Raw genomic sequence first — 17,411 nt, forward strand, 5'->3', positions numbered from 1 at the left:
GAAGGGACACGGGGAGAGGATGAAGGGACACGGGGAGAGGATGAAGGGACACGGGGAGAGGATGAAGGGACACGGGGAGAGGATGAAGGGACACGGGGAGAGGATGAAGGGACACGGGGAGAGGATGAAGGGACAGGGGGAGAGGATGAAGGGACAGGGGAGAGGATGAAGGGACAGGGAGAGAGGATGAAGGGACAGGGGGAGAGGATGAAGGGACAGGGGGAGTGGATGAAGGGACAGGGGGAGAGGATGAAGGGACGGGGGAGAGGATGAAGGGACAGGGGGAGAGGATGAAGGGACAGGGAGAGAGGATGAAGGGACACGGGGAGAGGATGAAGGGACAGGGGGAGAGGATGAAGAGACAGGGGGAGAGGATGAAGGGACACGGGGAGAGGGTGAAGGGACGGGGGAGAGGATGAAGGGACACGGGGAGAGGATGAAGGGACACGGGGAGAGGATGAAGGGACACGGGGAGAGGATGAAGGGACAGGGAGAGAGGATGAAGGGACACGGGGAGAGGATGAAGGGACACGGGGAGAGGATGAAGGGACAGGGGGAGAGGATGAAGAGACAGGGGGAGAGGATGAAGGGACACGGGGAGAGGGTGAAGGGACGGGGGAGAGGATGAAGGGACACGGGGAGAGGATGAAGGGACACGGGGAGAGGATGAAGGGACACGGGGAGAGGATGAAGGGACACGGGGAGAGGATGAAGGGACACGGGGAGAGGATGAAGGGACACGGGGAGAGGATGAAGGGACAGGGGGAGAGGATGAAGGGACAGGGGAGAGGATGAAGGGACAGGGAGAGAGGATGAAGGGACAGGGGGAGAGGATGAAGGGACAGGGGGAGTGGATGAAGGGACAGGGGGAGAGGATGAAGGGACGGGGGAGAGGATGAAGGGACAGGGGGAGAGGATGAAGGGACAGGGAGAGAGGATGAAGGGACAGGGGGAGAGGATGAAGGGACAGGGGGAGAGGATGAAGAGACAGGGGGAGAGGATGAAGGGACACGGGGAGAGGGTGAAGGGACGGGGGAGAGGATGAAGGGACACGGGGAGAGGATGAAGGGACACGGGGAGAGGATGAAGGGACACGGGGAGAGGATGAAGGGACACGGGGAGAGGATGAAGGGACACGGGGAGAGGATGAAGGGACACGGGGAGAGGATGAAGGGACACGGGGAGAGGATGAAGGGACACGGGGAGAGGATGAAGGGACACGGGGAGAGGATGAAGGGACACGGGGAGAGGATGAAGGGACACGGGGAGAGGATGAAGGGACACGGGGAGAGGATGAAGGGACACGGGGAGAGGATGAAGGGACACGGGGAGAGGATGAAGGGACAGGGGGAGAGGATGAAGGGACAGGGGGAGAGGATGAAGGGACGGGGGAGAGGATGAAGGGACAGGGGGAGAGGATGAAGGGACAGGGGGAGAGGATGAAGGGACACGGGGAGAGGATGAAGGGACACGGAGAGGATGAAGGGACAGGGGGAGAGGATGAAGGGACAGGGAGAGGATGAAGGGACACGGGGAGAGGATGAAGGGACAGGGGGAGAGGATGAAGGGACGCGGGAGAGGATGAAGGGACCGGGAGAGGATGAAGGGACACGGGGAGAGGATGAAGGGACAGGGGGAGAGGATGAAGGGACAGGGGGAGAGGATGAAGGGACGGGGAGAGGATGAAGGGGCAGGGGGAGAGGATGAAGGGACATGGGGAGAGGATGAAGGGACAGGGGGAGAGGATGAAGGGACAGGGGGAGAGGATGAAGGGACACGGGGAGAGGATGAAGGAACACGGGGAGAGGATGAAGGGACACGGGGAGAGGATGAAGGGACAGGGGGAGAGGATGAAGGGACAGGGGGAGAGGATGAAGGGACAGGGGGAGAGGATGAAGGGACAGGGGGAGAGGATGAAGGGACAGGGGGAGAGGATGAAGGGACACGGGGAGAGGATGAAGGGACACGGGGAGAGGATGAAGGGACACGGGGAGAGGATGAAGGGACACGGGGAGAGGATGAAGGGACAGCGGGAGAGGATGAAGGGACAGGGGGAGAGGATGAAGGGACAGGGGGAGAGGATGAAGGGACAGGGGGAGAGGAAGAAGGGACAGGGGGAGAGGATGAAGGGACAGGGAGAGAGGATGAAGGGACAGAGGGAGAGGATGAAGAGACACGGGGAGAGGATGAAGGGACAGGGGGAGAGGATGAAGGGACACGGGGAGAGGATGAAGGGACACGGGGAGAGGATGAAGGGACACGGGGAGAGGATGAAGGGACACGGGGAGAGGATGAAGGGACAGGGGGAGAGGATGAAGGGACACAGGGAGAGGATGAAGGGACAGGGAGAGAGGATGAAGGGACACGGGGAGAGGATGAAGGGACACGGGGAGAGGATGAAGGGACAGGGGGAGAGGATGAAGGGACAGGGGGAGAGGATGAAGGGACAGGGGGAGAGGATGAAGGGACGGGGGAGAGGGTGAAGGGACGGGGAGAGGATGAAGGGACAGGGAGAGGGGATGAAGGGACAGGGGGAGAGGATGAAGGTACAGGGGGAGAGGATGAAGGGACAGGGGGAGAGGATGAAGGGACAGGGGAAGAGGATGAAGGGACAGGGGAAGAGGATGAAGGGACACGGGGAGAGGATGAAGGGACAGGGGGAGAGGATGAAGGGACAGGGGGAGAGGATGAAGGGACAGGGAGAGAGGATGAAGGGACAGGGAGAGAGGATGAAGGGACAGGGGGAGAGGATGAAGGGACACGGGGAGAGGATGAAGGGACAGGGAGAGAGGATGAAGGGACACGGGGAGAGGATGAAGGGACACGGGGAGAGGATGAAGGGACAGGGGGAGAGGATGAAGGGACAGGGGGAGAGGATGAAGGGACAGGGGGAGAGGATGAAGGGACAGGGGGAGAGGATGAAGGGACAGGGGGAGAGGATGAAGGGACACGGGGAGAGGATGAAGAGACAGGGGGAGCGGATGAAGAGACACGGGGAGAGGATGAAGGGACAGGGGGAGAGGATGAAGGGACAGGGGGAGAGGATGAAGGGACAGGGGGAGAGGATGAAGGGACAGGGGGAGAGGATGAAGGGACACGCGGAGAGGATGAAGGGACACGGGGAGAGGATGAAGGGACACGGGGAGAGGATGAAGTGACACGGGGAGAGGATGAAGGGACACGGGGAGAGGATGAAGGGACACGGGGAGAGGATGAAGGGACACGGGGAGAGGATGAAGGGACACGGGGAGAGGATGAAGGGACACGGGGAGAGGATGAAGGGACACGGGGAGAGGATGAAGGGACACGGGGAGAGGATGAAGGGACACGGGGAGAGGATGAAGGGACACGGGGAGAGGATGAAGGGACACGGGGAGAGGATGAAGGGACACGGGGAGAGGATGAAGGGACACGGGGAGAGGATGAAGGGACAGGGGGAGAGGATGAAGGGACAGGGGGAGAGGATGAAGGGACACGGGGAGAGGGTGAAGGGACAGGGGGAGAGGATGAAGGGACAGGGGGAGAGGATGAAGGGACAGGGGGAGAGGATGAAGGGACGGGGAGAGGATGAAGGGACAGGGGGAGAGGATGAAGGGACAGGGGGAGAGGATGAAGGGACACGGGGAGAGGATGAAGGGACACGGAGAGGATGAAGGGACAGGGGGAGAGGATGAAGGGACAGGGAGAGGATGAAGGGACACGGGGAGAGGATGAAGGGACAGGGGGAGAGGATGAAGGGACAGGGGGAGAGGATGAAGGGACACGGGGAGAGGATGAAGGGACAGGGGGAGAGGATGAAGGGACAGGGGGAGAGGATGAAGGGACAGGGGGAGAGGATGAAGGGACACGGGGAGAGGATGAAGGGACACGGGGAGAGGATGAAGGGACACGGGGAGAGGATGAAGGGACACGGGGAGAGGATGAAAGGACAGGGGGAGAGGATGAAGGGACAGGGGGAGAGGATGAAGGGACAGGGGGAGAGGATGAAGGGACAGGGGGAGAGGAAGAAGGGACAGGGGGAGAGGATGAAGGGACAGGGAGAGAGGATGAAGGGACAGGGGGAGAGGATGAAGAGACACGGGGAGAGGATGAAGGGACAGGGGGAGAGGATGAAGGGACAGGGGGAGAGGATGAAGGGACAGGGGGAGAGGATGAAGGGACGGGGGAGAGGGTGAAGGGACGGGGAGAGGATGAAGGGACAGGGAGAGGGGATGAAGGGACAGGGGGAGAGGATGAAGGGACAGGGGGAGAGGATGAAGGGACAGGGGAAGAGGATGAAGGGACAGGGGAAGAGGATGAAGGGACACGGTGAGAGGATGAAGGGACAGGGGGAGAGGATGAAGGGACACGGGGAGAGGATGAAGGGACAGGGGGAGAGGATGAAGGGACAGGGGGAGAGGATGAAGGGACAGGGGGAGAGGATGAAGGGACAGGGGAGAGGATGCAGGGACAGGGGGAGAGGATGAAGGGACACGGGGAGAGGATGAAGGGACACGGGGAGAGGATGAAGGGACAGGGGGAGAGGATGAAGGGACAGGGAGAGAGGATGAAGGGACAGGGAGAGAGGATGAAGGGACAGGGGGAGAGGATGAAGGGACACGGGGAGAGGATGAAGGGACAGGGAGAGAGGATGAAGGGACACGGGGAGAGGATGAAGGGACACGGGGAGAGGATGAAGGGACAGGGGGAGAGGATGAAGGGACAGGGGGAGAGGATGAAGGGACAGGGGGAGAGGATGAAGGGACAGGGGGAGAGGATGAAGGGACAGGGGGAGAGGATGAAGGGACACGGGGAGAGGATGAAGAGACAGGGGGAGAGGATGAAGAGACACGGGGAGAGGATGAAGGGACAGGGGGAGAGGATGAAGGGACAGGGGGAGAGGATGAAGGGACAGGGGGAGAGGATGAAGGGACAGGGGGAGAGGATGAAGGGACACGCGGAGAGGATGAAGGGACACGGGGAGAGGATGAAGGGACACGGGGAGAGGATGAAGGGACAGGGGGAGAGGATGAAGGGACAGGGGGAGAGGATGAAGGGACAGGGGGAGAGGATGAAGGGACACGGGGAGAGGATGAAGGGACAGGGGGAGAGGATGAAGGGACAGGGGGAGAGGATGAAGGGACAGGGGGAGAGGATGAAGGGGCTACGATATGCACTGCCGTACAATTATACTTACTGTGGTACGCACTGGCACACGATGCTGCTTACAGTCTACGGTGCTCACTGTCATACAATGATGTTTATCGACTACAATACTCACTGCCATACGATGCTGCTTGCGGAGCTGTTTAACTCTCACAAGGTCCATAGCCACAGCCACATGCTCTGCAGAGCGTTCTAGGTCATCTGCATATCTCTTTATCAGCACGATCGGAATCCCACAGCGGCCATGCTGAAACATGGTAAAAAAGAACAAGGTCCCATCAGGAAAGAATTATGACGAGTTTTTAATAAAAAATGACAAAAACTGAGCCAGCTGATTGTTCTGTTTCCTGCTGCTAAGCTCGTTCCTCCCTGGTATTTACTGATCAAACCAAACTGCATTTGAGTGGCTCACATTTAGTCAATCTGACACTTGGTTGGTACCTTCACAGGCACATGGTTCTTTCAACCAATCGCTAATCTTTGCCATGTATGTTGGCATTGAGTATTTTCTGGTCTGGTAACTGCATTACATATTTAATGAGTTGCCATCTTTGTTACCGGCGAGGTGAGACTTTAAGGGGAGGGGTCAGAATTCCAGGATCTCTGTTGTGCTGCCGAGACAACAGCGGAGTGAGGCGGCCCCCCATCGCCCACCACCACCCCCTCGCTCGACAGCCACCTGTGGCTCCAGATGCTGACTCTGACTCAAATTGCGAGCTAGGCGCTTTGCGCCCTGAAGTTTTCACTGGTGATGCCCAGGATGCTCTGTGTTTGATGGAGCGGTTTCGTGGCAACGCGATGTGGTAGAGGAGGCCTGGGTAGAAAACAAAGCAACTGCGCGGTGCGGGCAGGTTAATGAGTGCAGACCTACACAGTCACCGCAGCATCCCTGTGAAGCATCTCAAAGCCATAAGCTTACACCCCCTAATCCCAAGCGAGCAATACTCACCCATTCGTAGCTTAGCCCCTCCTATCCTAAAGATCCAGTGCAGCAATGAGGGGCAGAGGAGGATGGCCAGGAGGAAGATGATGATGAGGAGCAGCAGGAAGGAAGAATATTCAACTATGGTGACATTGAGGAATAGAATGCTGAGGGCAAGGGCACACAGGGGTCCCCGGAGCAGGATTCTACCCCATGTACCATGTGAGGATGAATGTGTCGGGCGACTCATAGTGGCAAGTGTGGTGGAAGGGCAGTTGGCTGCAGCAGGTCATGTGATGGAACCTTCCAGAATACGTCCAACTAGAGTTGGCAACCCTATCAGGGACGTCAGCAGTGGTGATCAGAAGGTCTACTCCACCACAGATCTACCCTTCCCAAAGCCTTCACAGGAACTTCAGGGCCTCCATTTCAGGTCTGACTGGTGCGTCTACGCTTCAATTCTTATGGCAAGTCTACGCTTCAATTCTATCGAAGGTTCACACATCCTTGAATTGGGCTCATGGGCTCAGTACTAGCCATAGGACACACTTGTTCCCCAAGAGGAATAACCAGCTTTGTTCATACCTTGTCAGAGTAGGGTTTCTCAGTGAGATCAATTGCTTCTGATTCTAACTTGTTTTCTATTAATGTTTCCAGTTCTGCTTCTCTCATCCGGGGGGCCTTTCTTCCAGATACGGAACACAACTTAACTCCCAGCTGTAAGCAAGGGGGTTGAGTGGCCAAGGATGAGCTGGCCGGCTCTGCAGTGGAACATTGAACATGCAAGTTAGTGGCCAATCCGTACCTACTAGTGATGGAAGGGTTTGACTTGTTCAAAATATGAGGCACGGGATGGATTCCATTTCTCATATACTCTCTGCATTTCTTGGCAGGCACTGGAGGTGGCTGGGAAGGGTTTTTAGAATGTGCCCTGTTTTCAGTCAGAAGCTCCTTGCTTTCTGTTGAATTACAGATCCCTGCTTTGTCTCGACATCCTTCTGTAAAATGGCGGCTTTGCTGAATGCTCAGAGGTGGGGGTACTGTGGTTTGATTGGGCAGGTTGCACTTTGTAATCGGAGATGGGACATTCTTCTCTTCTGAGAACTTAAGTGGGTTTGAGACTAGGTCCTTTAATTGTGTAGTTTGAAGACATGTAGCATTGATTTGTGCTGTACGTGTTTCTGCAGTCACACAAGGAACTGCACTTGGTCTGCAGAGTTCTCTTGTACTGCAGCTGTGAGGCCTCACGCTGGAGCTTTTCTTGATTTCTGGCTCCACACCGAATTTGCCTTGCTGAGGCGGAGCAGCATGTGTTCCTGTATCCGAAACGGTGTTTGATGGAGAACTAGCTTCACTGTGCAAATCATCTAAAGAGCGAGATCTTTGCCACTGCTTCTGGACGGCACAGAATTGTGCCAAGTCCTCACAACTTACGCTAACCTGCAACTTCTGCCAACTTGTCCTTCTGAGAGGCACTGAATGGCCATCGTAACCAAACTGTACGTAGACAGACCTTAGGGAATTGCATGGGGCCTGAGGCTTAGCAATGTACTTTTCTTTATCTTCCCCAAAGTGTAAATTTTCAATAGAGTTTGTCAGGTGAAGTGCCGGATAGTTTGATGGTGGGCACTTGAACTGTGACTCAGGGTTTTCCAATAATCCCGTGGATACTAATGACCAAGACTTTCTGCTTTTTCCTAAAGACAAGAAAAAAGTTAGAATTGCTGATAATACAAACACAATAATCTGAGTTAGAAGCAGTCTTACCCAACTGATGGCAGGAATAATGCTAAGGTGTCAGCTTTAGAACACTCCCATCTGAACCAGAAGGTTGTGGATTCAAGGCCCACTCATGAGACTTGAGCACCTAATCCAGGCTCACACTACCAGTGCGCTGCACTATCAGAGGTGCCATTTTGCAGATGAGACGTTAAACCGAGATGCCAGTATGCCCTCTCAGATGGGTGTAAAGGATCCCAAGGTACGATTTTGAAGGGGAACAGGTGAGTTCTCCCTGGTGACCTGGTCAATATTTCCTGCCTGTCATTTTCGTATGTTCTTATATATAAATGCAAATCCTTTCCTTCAATTGGTCAGCAGCACCAAACCCGACTCTTGCTAGAACAGCATTGTGGGAAATGTACCCTCTGACCCTGTATAGCCTTTGCCACTGTTTCTGAACAGCACAGGTCAAGTTCTCACAACTATCGCCGACCCTCAGTGTTTGGCAGGTTGTCCTTTTGTAGGTCCATCCCCATGTCAAAAATGAACAAGTTGGAGAAATTCAATGGGGTTGGAAAGGATCAACATATGCAGCCCAAGTGAAACATCAATTCAGCTCCTTGGCCCAGTGTTCTCCTTGGAGAGCAGGTGCAATGGAGGCTTCCATCTAGCTTCCTGCGCTAAGGGAATCTTGCGCCCATGGACGTACCAAAGACTTTTTTGAAGCGCTTTCATTGACTCTTTTCTTGGAACAAGGGCTCCATTCAGTTTTCTGCTAGTCTTTCTTGTCACACTACTTGGGGGAGCCAAAGGCTGTTAACGGGCCAAAGAGGAAATTAAAAGGAATAATGCTGTACCATCCAAATTTTAAAATTCTGGTCATATTAAATGATCAATTCCCCCCAAGATCAATTACCAATCCTCCCTCAGCTGTTTTGGTCCTTATTTGGCACACAAAGGGGCCCACCTTGCTCTCGGCAGCCATGGTCTATGTTGGGCCTATCAGCTGGTGCGCATGGCAGAAATCTCAGGGAGCCTCCTCAGTGCTCAGCAGAAGACATTCCCTCCCCCCGAATGGAAATTGGGTCATCATGCGGGTAATTCAACCCATAATATGGAGCAATGCTGTAATATTGATGTGTTGTAATATGGAGCAGCGCTGTCATATGGAGCAGCGCTGACGTATGGAGCAGCGCTGACGTATGGAGCAGCGCTGACGTATGGAGCAGCGCTGACGTATGGAGCAGCGCTGACGTATGGCGCAGCGCTGTCATATGGAGCAGCGTTGACATATGGAGCAGCGTTGACATATGGAGCAGCGCTGTGATATGGAGCAGCGTTGACATATGGAGCAGCGTTGACATATGGAGCAGCGTTGACATATGGAGCAGCGTTGACGTATGGAGCAGCGCTGACGTATGGAGCAGCGCTGTCGTATGGAGCAGCGCTGACGTATGGCGCAGCGCTGTCATATGGAGCAGCGTTGACATATGGAGCAGCGTTGACATATGGAGCAGCGTTGACATATGGAGCAGCGCTGTCATATGGAGCAGCGTTGACATATGGAGCAGCGTTGACATATGGAGCAGCGCTGTGATATGGAGCAGCGTTGACATATGGAGCAGCGTTGACATATGGAGCAGCGCTGACATATGGAGCAGCGCTGACATATGGAGCAGCGCTGTGATATGGAGCAGCGCTGTGATATGGAGCTGCGCTGTAATATGGAGCAGCGCTGTTATATGGAGCTGCGCTGTAATATGGAGCAGCGCTGTAATATGGAGCAGCCTTGTAATATTTTTTTAAATTCATTTTTAAGGGATGTGGGTGTTGCTGGCAAGGCCAGCATTTGTTGCCCATCCCTAACTGCCCTCGAGAAGGTGGTGGTGAGCCGCCTTCTTGAACCGCTACAGTCCGTGTGGTGAAGGTACTCCCACAGTGCTGTTAGGTAGGGAGTTGCAGGATTTTGACCCAGCGACAATGAAGGATCGGTGATATAGTTCTAAGACCTCATAGAAGTGTATAAAATTCTGACAGGTCTAGACAGACTGGATGCAGAAGGAATGTTTCCCTTGGCGGGTGAGAACAGAACTAGAGGACATAATTTAAGGATAAGGGCTAAACCATTTAGGACAGAGATGAGGGGGAATTTCTTCACTCAGAGAGTGGTGAACCTGTGGAACTCATTGCCACAGAGGGCAGTGTACGCCAGCTCATTAAATATATTTAAGAGGGAATTAGATATATTTCTACGGGCAAAAGGGGTTAAGGGTTACGGAGAGAAGGCGGGGACGGGATACTGAATTAAAGGATCAGCCATGATCTCATCGAATGGCGGAGCAGGCACGAAGGGCCGAATGGCCTACTCCTGCTCCTATCTTCTATGTATCTATGTATCTAAGTCAGGATGGTGTGTGACTTGGAGGGGAACTTGGAGGTGGTGGTGTTCCCATGTGCCTGCTGCCCTTGTCCTTCTAGGTGGAAGAAGTCGCGGGTTTGGGAGGTGCTGATGAAGAAGCCTTGGCGAGTTGCTGCAGTGCATCTTGTAGATGGTACACACTGCAGCCACGGTATGCCGGTGGTGGAAGGAGTGAATGTTTAAGGTGGTAGGAGTGTTGTTGGAGCTGCACTCATCCAGGCAAGTGGAGAGTATTCCGTCACACTCCTTATTTGTGCCTTGTAGAAAGGCTTTGGGGAGTCAGGAGGTGAGACACTCGCCGCAGAATACCTAGCCTCTGACCTGCTCTTGTTGCCACAGTATTTATGTGGCTGGTCCAGTTAAGTTTCTGGTCAATGGTGGCCCCCAGGATGTTGATGGTGGGGGTATTCGGCGATGGTAATGCCATTAAATGTCATGGGGCTGTGGTTAGACTCTTGCTTGTTGCAGATAATCATTGCCTGGCACTTCTGTGGCGCGAATATTACCTGCCACTTATCAGCCCAAGCCCAAACGTCGTCCAGGTCTTGTTGCATGCGGGCATGGACTGTTTCATTATCGGAGGAGTTGTGAATGGCACTGAACACTGTGCAGTCATCAGCGAACATCCCCATTTCTGACCTTATGTTGGAGGGAAGGTCACTGATGAAGCAGCTGAAGATGGTTGGGCCCAGGACACTGCCCTGAGGAACTCTTGCAGCGATATCCTGGGATGTGATGATTGACCTTCAACCACCACAACCATCTTCCTTTGTGCTAGGTATGGCTCCAGCCAGTGGAGAGTTCCACCCCCCCCGCCCGATTCCCACTGACTTCAGTTCTAATTGGGTTCTTGATGCCACACTCGGTCAAACGCTGCCTTGATGTCAAGGGCAGTCACTCTCACCTCACCCCTGGAATTCAGCTCCTTTGTCCATGTTTGGACCAAGGCTGTAATGAGGTCAGGAGCTGAGTGGTCCTGGCGGAACCCAAACTGGGTATCAGTGAGCAGGTTATTGGTGAGTAAGTGCTGCTTGATAGTACTGTCGATGACACCTTCCATCACTTTGCTGATGATTGAGAGTAGACTAATGGGGCGGTAATTGGCCGGATTGGATTTGTCCTACTTTTCAGGACATGCCTGGGCAGTTTTCCACATTGTCGGATAGATGCCAGTGTTGTAGCTGTACTGGAACAGCTTGGCTAGAGGCGCAGCTAGTTCTGTTGCACAAGTCTTCAGCATGATAGCCGGGATATTGTCGGGGCCCATAGCCTTTGCTGTATCTAGTGCGGTCAGCCGTTTCTTCATATCACGTGGAGTGAATTGAATTGGCTGAAGACTGGCTTCTGTGATGGTGGGCACCTCAGGAAGGGGCCGATATGGATCATCCACTCGGCACTTCTGGCTGAAGATGGTTGCAAACGCTTCAGCCTTGTCTTTTGCACTCATGTGCTGGGTTCCACCATCATTAAGGATGGGGGTATTCATGGAGCTTCCTCCTCCCGTTAATTGTTTAACGGTCGACACCATTCACGACTGGATGTGGCAGGACTGCAGAGCTTTGATCTGATCTGTTGATTGTGGGATCGCTTAGCCCCGTCTATAGCATGCTGCTTCTGCTTTTTAGCATGCATGTAGTCCTGTGTTGCAGCTTCCCCAGGTTGGCACCTCATTTTTAGGTATGCCTGGTGCTGCACCTGGCATGCTCTTCTAAACTCCTTATTGAACCAGGGTTGGTCCCCTGGCTTGATGGTAATGGTAGAGTGAGGGATATGCCGGGCCATGAGGTTACAGATTGTGGTGGAATACAATTCTGCTGCTGCTAGATCTGTTCTGAATCTACCCCATTTAGCACGGTGGTAGTGCCTGATGTGCCTCAATAATCCTGAGACTCGATGTTAGCGGAACAAAACAAGGCTTTTATTAACTTAGAAGATAACACGCAGTGGAGAGAGGTATCTTCCATCTGGAGCTCTGCAGTACTGGATATGAGGCCAGACTGAGCTGGCTTACATAGAGGCCAGGTATGGGCGGAGCCCTACACACAACACATTCCATACATTCCAATATACAATACAATGGTGAGGAGAAACCTGAAACCAACCACAGTCACAGGCAATACAATGGTGAGGGGAAACCTGAAACCAACCACAGTCACAGGCAGTGATGAATGGAATATTTCATCACATTCACCCCTTCTATAGATTTAGTCTGTTCGGGGGTTTGGTAGTCCTCTGCGACCGATGTGGCTGTTGTGGTGTCGCGGGTGTTGGCTGGGTGTCCCTGGTGGCCTCCTGGGTCTCTGCCGGGGGTGCCGCCAGGGTTGTTGAAGGGGTAGTTGGTGGGGGTGCCGTTGGTCGATGTTCTTCTGGGGGTGATGAAAGAGTAGTGGGTGGGTAAGAGTTGCTGTGGTCGTTGTTGCTGCTATTGCCATGGTTGTTGTCGTTACCGGCTGGGGCGACGTCTTTTATTGACACGGTGTCCTCCCTTCCGTCGGCGTGCCGGACATGCGCGTATTGGGGGTTGGCATGGAGTAGGTGCACTGGCTCCACGAGAGGGTCCGTCTTATGGCCCCTCACATGCCTTCGCACGAATACCGGACCTGGGGTGGAGAGCCATGACGGCATGGATACGCCTGAGGTGGATTTCCGGGGAAAGCTAAACATTCGTTCATGAGGCGTGGCATTAGTGGCAGTACACAATAGCGACCGTATCGAATGGAGCACATCTGAGAGGACTTCCTGCCAGCGGGAGATAGGGAGGCCCTTGATCCTTAGAGCTAGAGTGACTGCTTTCCATACTGTCCCGTTCTCTCGCTCCACTTGACCGTTACCCCGGGGGTTGTAGCTGGTGGTACGGCTCGTGGCGATACCCCTGGACAGCATGTACTGGCGTAGCTCTTCACTCATGAAGGACGCCCCCCTATCCGTGTGGATGTAGCTCGGCATACCGAACAGGCAGAACAGGCTGTTGAGGCATTTAATGACCGTGGCGCTGGTCATGTCTGGGCAGGGGAAGGCGAATGGGAACCGGGAGTATTCGTCCACAATGTTCAGGAAGTAAACATTGCGGTCGACGGACGGGAGGGGGCCCTTGAAATCTAAGCTGAGCCGCTCAAAGGGCCGTGTAGCTTTGATTAAGTGGGCTCTATCAGGGTGGTAGAACCGAGGCTTGCACTCAGCGCAAGTGCGGCAGTTCCTGGTCAGAGACCGAACTTCCTCAATCGAGTAGGGTAAGTTGCGGGGCTTTATGAAGTGGAACAGCCGCGTGACCCCTGGGTGGCAGAGGTCGTTGTGGAGGGTCTGTAGCCGATCCCCGGTGGTGCTGGCACACATCCCTCGTGAGAGGGCATCTGGGGATTCGTTAAGGGCCCCTGGCCGGTAAATGATGTCATACTCGAAGGTTGAGAGCTCGATCCGCCACCTAAGAATCTTATCATTTTTGATCTTCCCCCTCTGTTTATTATTGAACATAAACGCTACCGACCGCTGGTCGGTAAGTAGGGTGAAGCGTTTGCTGGCTAGGTAGTGGCGCCAGTGGCGCACTGCCTCCACGATGGCTTGGGCCTCCTTTTCCACGGAGGAGTGTCTGATCTCGGGCCCTTGGAGGGTCCTCGAGAAGAAAGCTACGGGCCGCCCCGCCTGGTTGAGGGTGGCCGCCAAGGCAAAGTCAGACGCATCACTTTCCACTTGAAATGGAGTGTTCTCGTCCACTGCCTGTAGCGTGGCCCGCTCAATATCCTGCTTAATGCTTTTGAAGGCGGCGTGGGCCTCAGCAGAGAGCGGAAAAGAGGATGCTTTCAAGAGGGGGTAGTTGGGGACCCATTGGGAATAATAAGAAAATAACCCCAGGCACCTTTTCAGGGCTTTGGGAGTGTTGGGCAGGGGCGGCTCCCGTAGGGGGCGCAATCGGTCGGGGTCTGGTCCGATTTCCCCATTCTCCACCACGCTGCCTAGTATGCAGAGGCGCGTGGTGTTGAAAACGCACTTGTCCTCGTTGTAGGTGAGGTTGAGTTTTTGAGCGGTTTTCAGGAACCTCTCGAGGTTCGAGTCGTGATCCTGCTGGTTGTGACCGCAGATGGTGACGTTGTCGAGGTAGGGGAAGGTTGCCTGCAAGTGGTGGTCATCGACCATGCGATCCATCTCCCTCTGGAAGACCGAGACCCCATTCGTCACCCCAAAGGGGACTCTGAGGAATTGGTAGAGGCGTCCGTTCGCCTCGAAGGCGGTGTACGGGCGGTCCTCTGGTCTGATAGGGAGCTGGTGGTACGCTGACTTGAGGTCGATGGTGGAGAACACCCGGTATTGGGCGATTTGGTTCACCACTTCTGATATGCGGGGTAGCGGGTAGGCGTCTAGTTGGGTGTACCTGTTGATCGTTTGGCTATAGTCGATCACCATCCGTTTCTTCTCGCTACCCCTTACCACCACCACTTGGGCGCGCCACGGGCTATTGCTGCATTCAATAATGCGCTCTTTCAGGAGCCTGTCTACCTCGGTCGCGATAAACCGCCTGTCCTCCCAGCTGTACCTCCTGCTTTTGGTCGCTATTGACCGGCAGTTAGGGGTAAGGTTCGCGAATAGCGAAGGTGGCTTTACCTTCAGGGTAGCCAGGCCGCACACTGTGAGGGGCGGCTGGGACCCACCGTACTTGAGCGTGATGCTTTGGTGGTTGCACTGGAAATCCAGGCCCAAGATCACGCTCGCGCATAGATTCTTCATGATTAATACTTTAAAATTATCGTATACAGTCCCGTTAACGGACAATTGTACCATGCAGTAACCCAGAATGGTCGATGTCTGGGTTTTATCAGCCATAGAGATGGTGCCCCGAGTAGGGACCACCTTTAGGGAGAGTTGTGCCAGTTCAGGGTGGATAAAACTCTCCGTGCTTCCACTGTCAATTAAACATTTAACCCGGCACCCGTTTACCTCGATGTCCACCATTGATTTGGATAGCGGGTGGGGCCTGGTCTGGTCCACTGTGACCGATGCCACTGTAGGGCCCTGATCGAGACAAGATGGCATCCACGCTGTCTGCTCACAAGATGGCGGACCCCACGAGGTCGGGCAAGATGGCGTCCAAGATGGCCGCTCCCACGGCGGTGGCGGGTTTTGGTTTTCCGGCGGGGTTCCCTCTGCACACCTTCCCGAAGTGCCCCTTCTTACTGCACTTAAAGCAGGTGGTGCCTTTCGACGGGCACAGGTTTCTGGTGTGCTTTGGCTGCCCGCAGAAGTAGCAGTTGGGTCCCCGACGCGTCGCGGCTGTCGTAGGGCTTCTGGGGGGAGAGCGGGGCCCCGACGGTGTCGGGCTGCCGGGCGGGGAAGAAGCCTTCCAAGATGGCGGCACCCTTGGTGCACACGTGGCGGCGTGGACGGCGCGGGCTGAAGAGTAGGCGTCCGAGTTTCTCTGGGCCACATCCAGGGATCGCGCGGTGTCCGCAGCCTGTTTCAGGTCCAATCCCGTTTTTTCCAGCAGTCTTTGCCGGATGTAAGTGGAGCTGAGGCCTGTGATAAAGGCATCGCGAACAAGCTCGTCGGTGTACACTGCGGCTTTTACATCTCGGCACTTGCAGTCTTTGCCAAGCATTTTCAGGGTACCTAGGAACTCCTCCACCGATTCCCCAGGTCGCTGTGCGCGAGTGGCGAGCAGATGCCTAGCATACACCTCATTCGTAGGCTGCTGGTAATGCGCCTTTAAGATGTCGCAGGCGGCCAGGTACGTGTCGGCGTCTTGGATGAGGGGGTAAACCCGGTGGCTTACCCAATTCCGCAGAATTCCGAGTTTCATACTCGCAGCGTCCGTAGCGTCTTTGACGGCTGCGGAATTGTCCAGGAAGAATTCCATACACATAAACCAGTGTCCGAAGCGTGCTGATGCGTCCGGAGCATGCTGATCCAAATCCAAACGTTCGGGTTTCAGGAGTTGATCCATTGGGCCAGAAATTCCAGAACGGGGCTTGCAGCGCGTGCAAGCCCCGTATTTGCACTTACCCCGCGCTCCTGCCGATCAGCTTCTGGGACGCCTGAACTTGGAGAAATTGAAAGCACATTCCCGGGCAGCGTATGACGTCACGCCGCCCAGGAGTGCAGCCAGCGCGGACCCAGGAGCGTGCAGTGTAAGTGAGACACGCCCCTTGAGGTCTCAGTTTCACTGGATACGCCCCCAATGTTTCTGTCAAGCTGCTTTGCTTTTTTACATGCAAAGCAGCAGTTTAAATAGGTTTTTGGAAGTTTTTTGAAGATTTTGGTAACTTTTATAAACTTTTTTAAATGTTTACATTATTTTGAGTAATCTGAAGTAGTTTTAAAGAGAATTAAAGCAATTTAAAGACTTTTAAAAGCCCTAAAAGAATTTTTTTAATTCCATTTATTTATTTAGCAATGTCGTCGTCATACGTGTCTTCACACTGTTCCCTTTGGGGAACTGTATGAAGTGGTGGAAGGATTTATGGCCGTGATTAACGCTCATTCTGTGACCGTAACCATCTTTGAACCAGCCATTAGGGCGGTTAGTCCTATGGCGGGAGGGTTTTATGGGCTCCCACAAGCTATACAAGGAGGGGGGGCCACCCACACGCACGGACGCAAATATCCCACTGGATGTCAACCCAGAATTTAGAGCCGGAGCTCCGACTCCACTTGCCGGGACTGTCTGGAGCGGGGTTTGAAACCCTACCCTGATACGGCCCAGCGGCGGGGATCCTACCGCTATGACAAACGCCCAATCCGATTAGCTACGTGAAATGGCAGCATAGGGCTCCAGTCACGGGGAGGGAAAAGGCGCAGGAAACGTATGGGTGTCACCTTTTGTGCGGAGTGGGCCTTTTGCGTAGCAGTAAGCATCCCCGCCGTTGGGCCAGAAGGAGTAGGGTTTTGAACCCCACTCCAGGCAGTCCCGGCAAGTGGAGTCGGAGCTCCAACTTTAAATTCTGGGTGGACATCCAGCGGGATACTTGCGTCCATGGGTGTTGGTGGCCCCCCCCCCTCAGATGGGTTGTGGGAGCCCATAAAACCCTCCCGCCATAGGACTAACCACCCTAATGGCTGGTTCAAAGATGGTTACGGTCACGGAATGAGCGTTAATCACGGCCATAAATCCTTCCACCACTTCATACAGTTCCCCAAAGGGAACAGTGTGAGGATACGTGCGGTGATGACCTCTTGCGCAATGCACCTCCTTGGACCCTCAGTCGCAGATGCGAG

The 17,411-nt window shown here is 54.5% G+C and overlaps 1 protein-coding gene across 2 annotated transcripts in view; it reads right to left on the reverse strand.

Moving 5' to 3' along the window:
* sash1a (SAM and SH3 domain containing 1a) overlaps positions 1–17,411 on the reverse strand; it is a 189,912-nt gene that overhangs the window by 26,681 nt on the left and 145,820 nt on the right. For both annotated transcript variants that reach the window (XM_085981852.1, XM_085981851.1), the window contains exons 17-18: positions 6,653–7,764; positions 5,261–5,392 (exon numbers count right to left, since the gene is read on the reverse strand). In XM_085981852.1, the coding sequence (XP_085837978.1) occupies positions 5,261–5,392; positions 6,653–7,764 (1,244 nt within the window). The remainder of the gene's footprint in view (positions 1–5,260; positions 5,393–6,652; positions 7,765–17,411) is intronic.

Source organism: Somniosus microcephalus, chromosome 3 (assembly GCF_052327205.1).
Source record: "Somniosus microcephalus isolate GS21.2 chromosome 3, FLI_Smic_1.0, whole genome shotgun sequence".
NCBI lineage: Eukaryota > Metazoa > Chordata > Chondrichthyes > Squaliformes > Somniosidae > Somniosus > Somniosus microcephalus.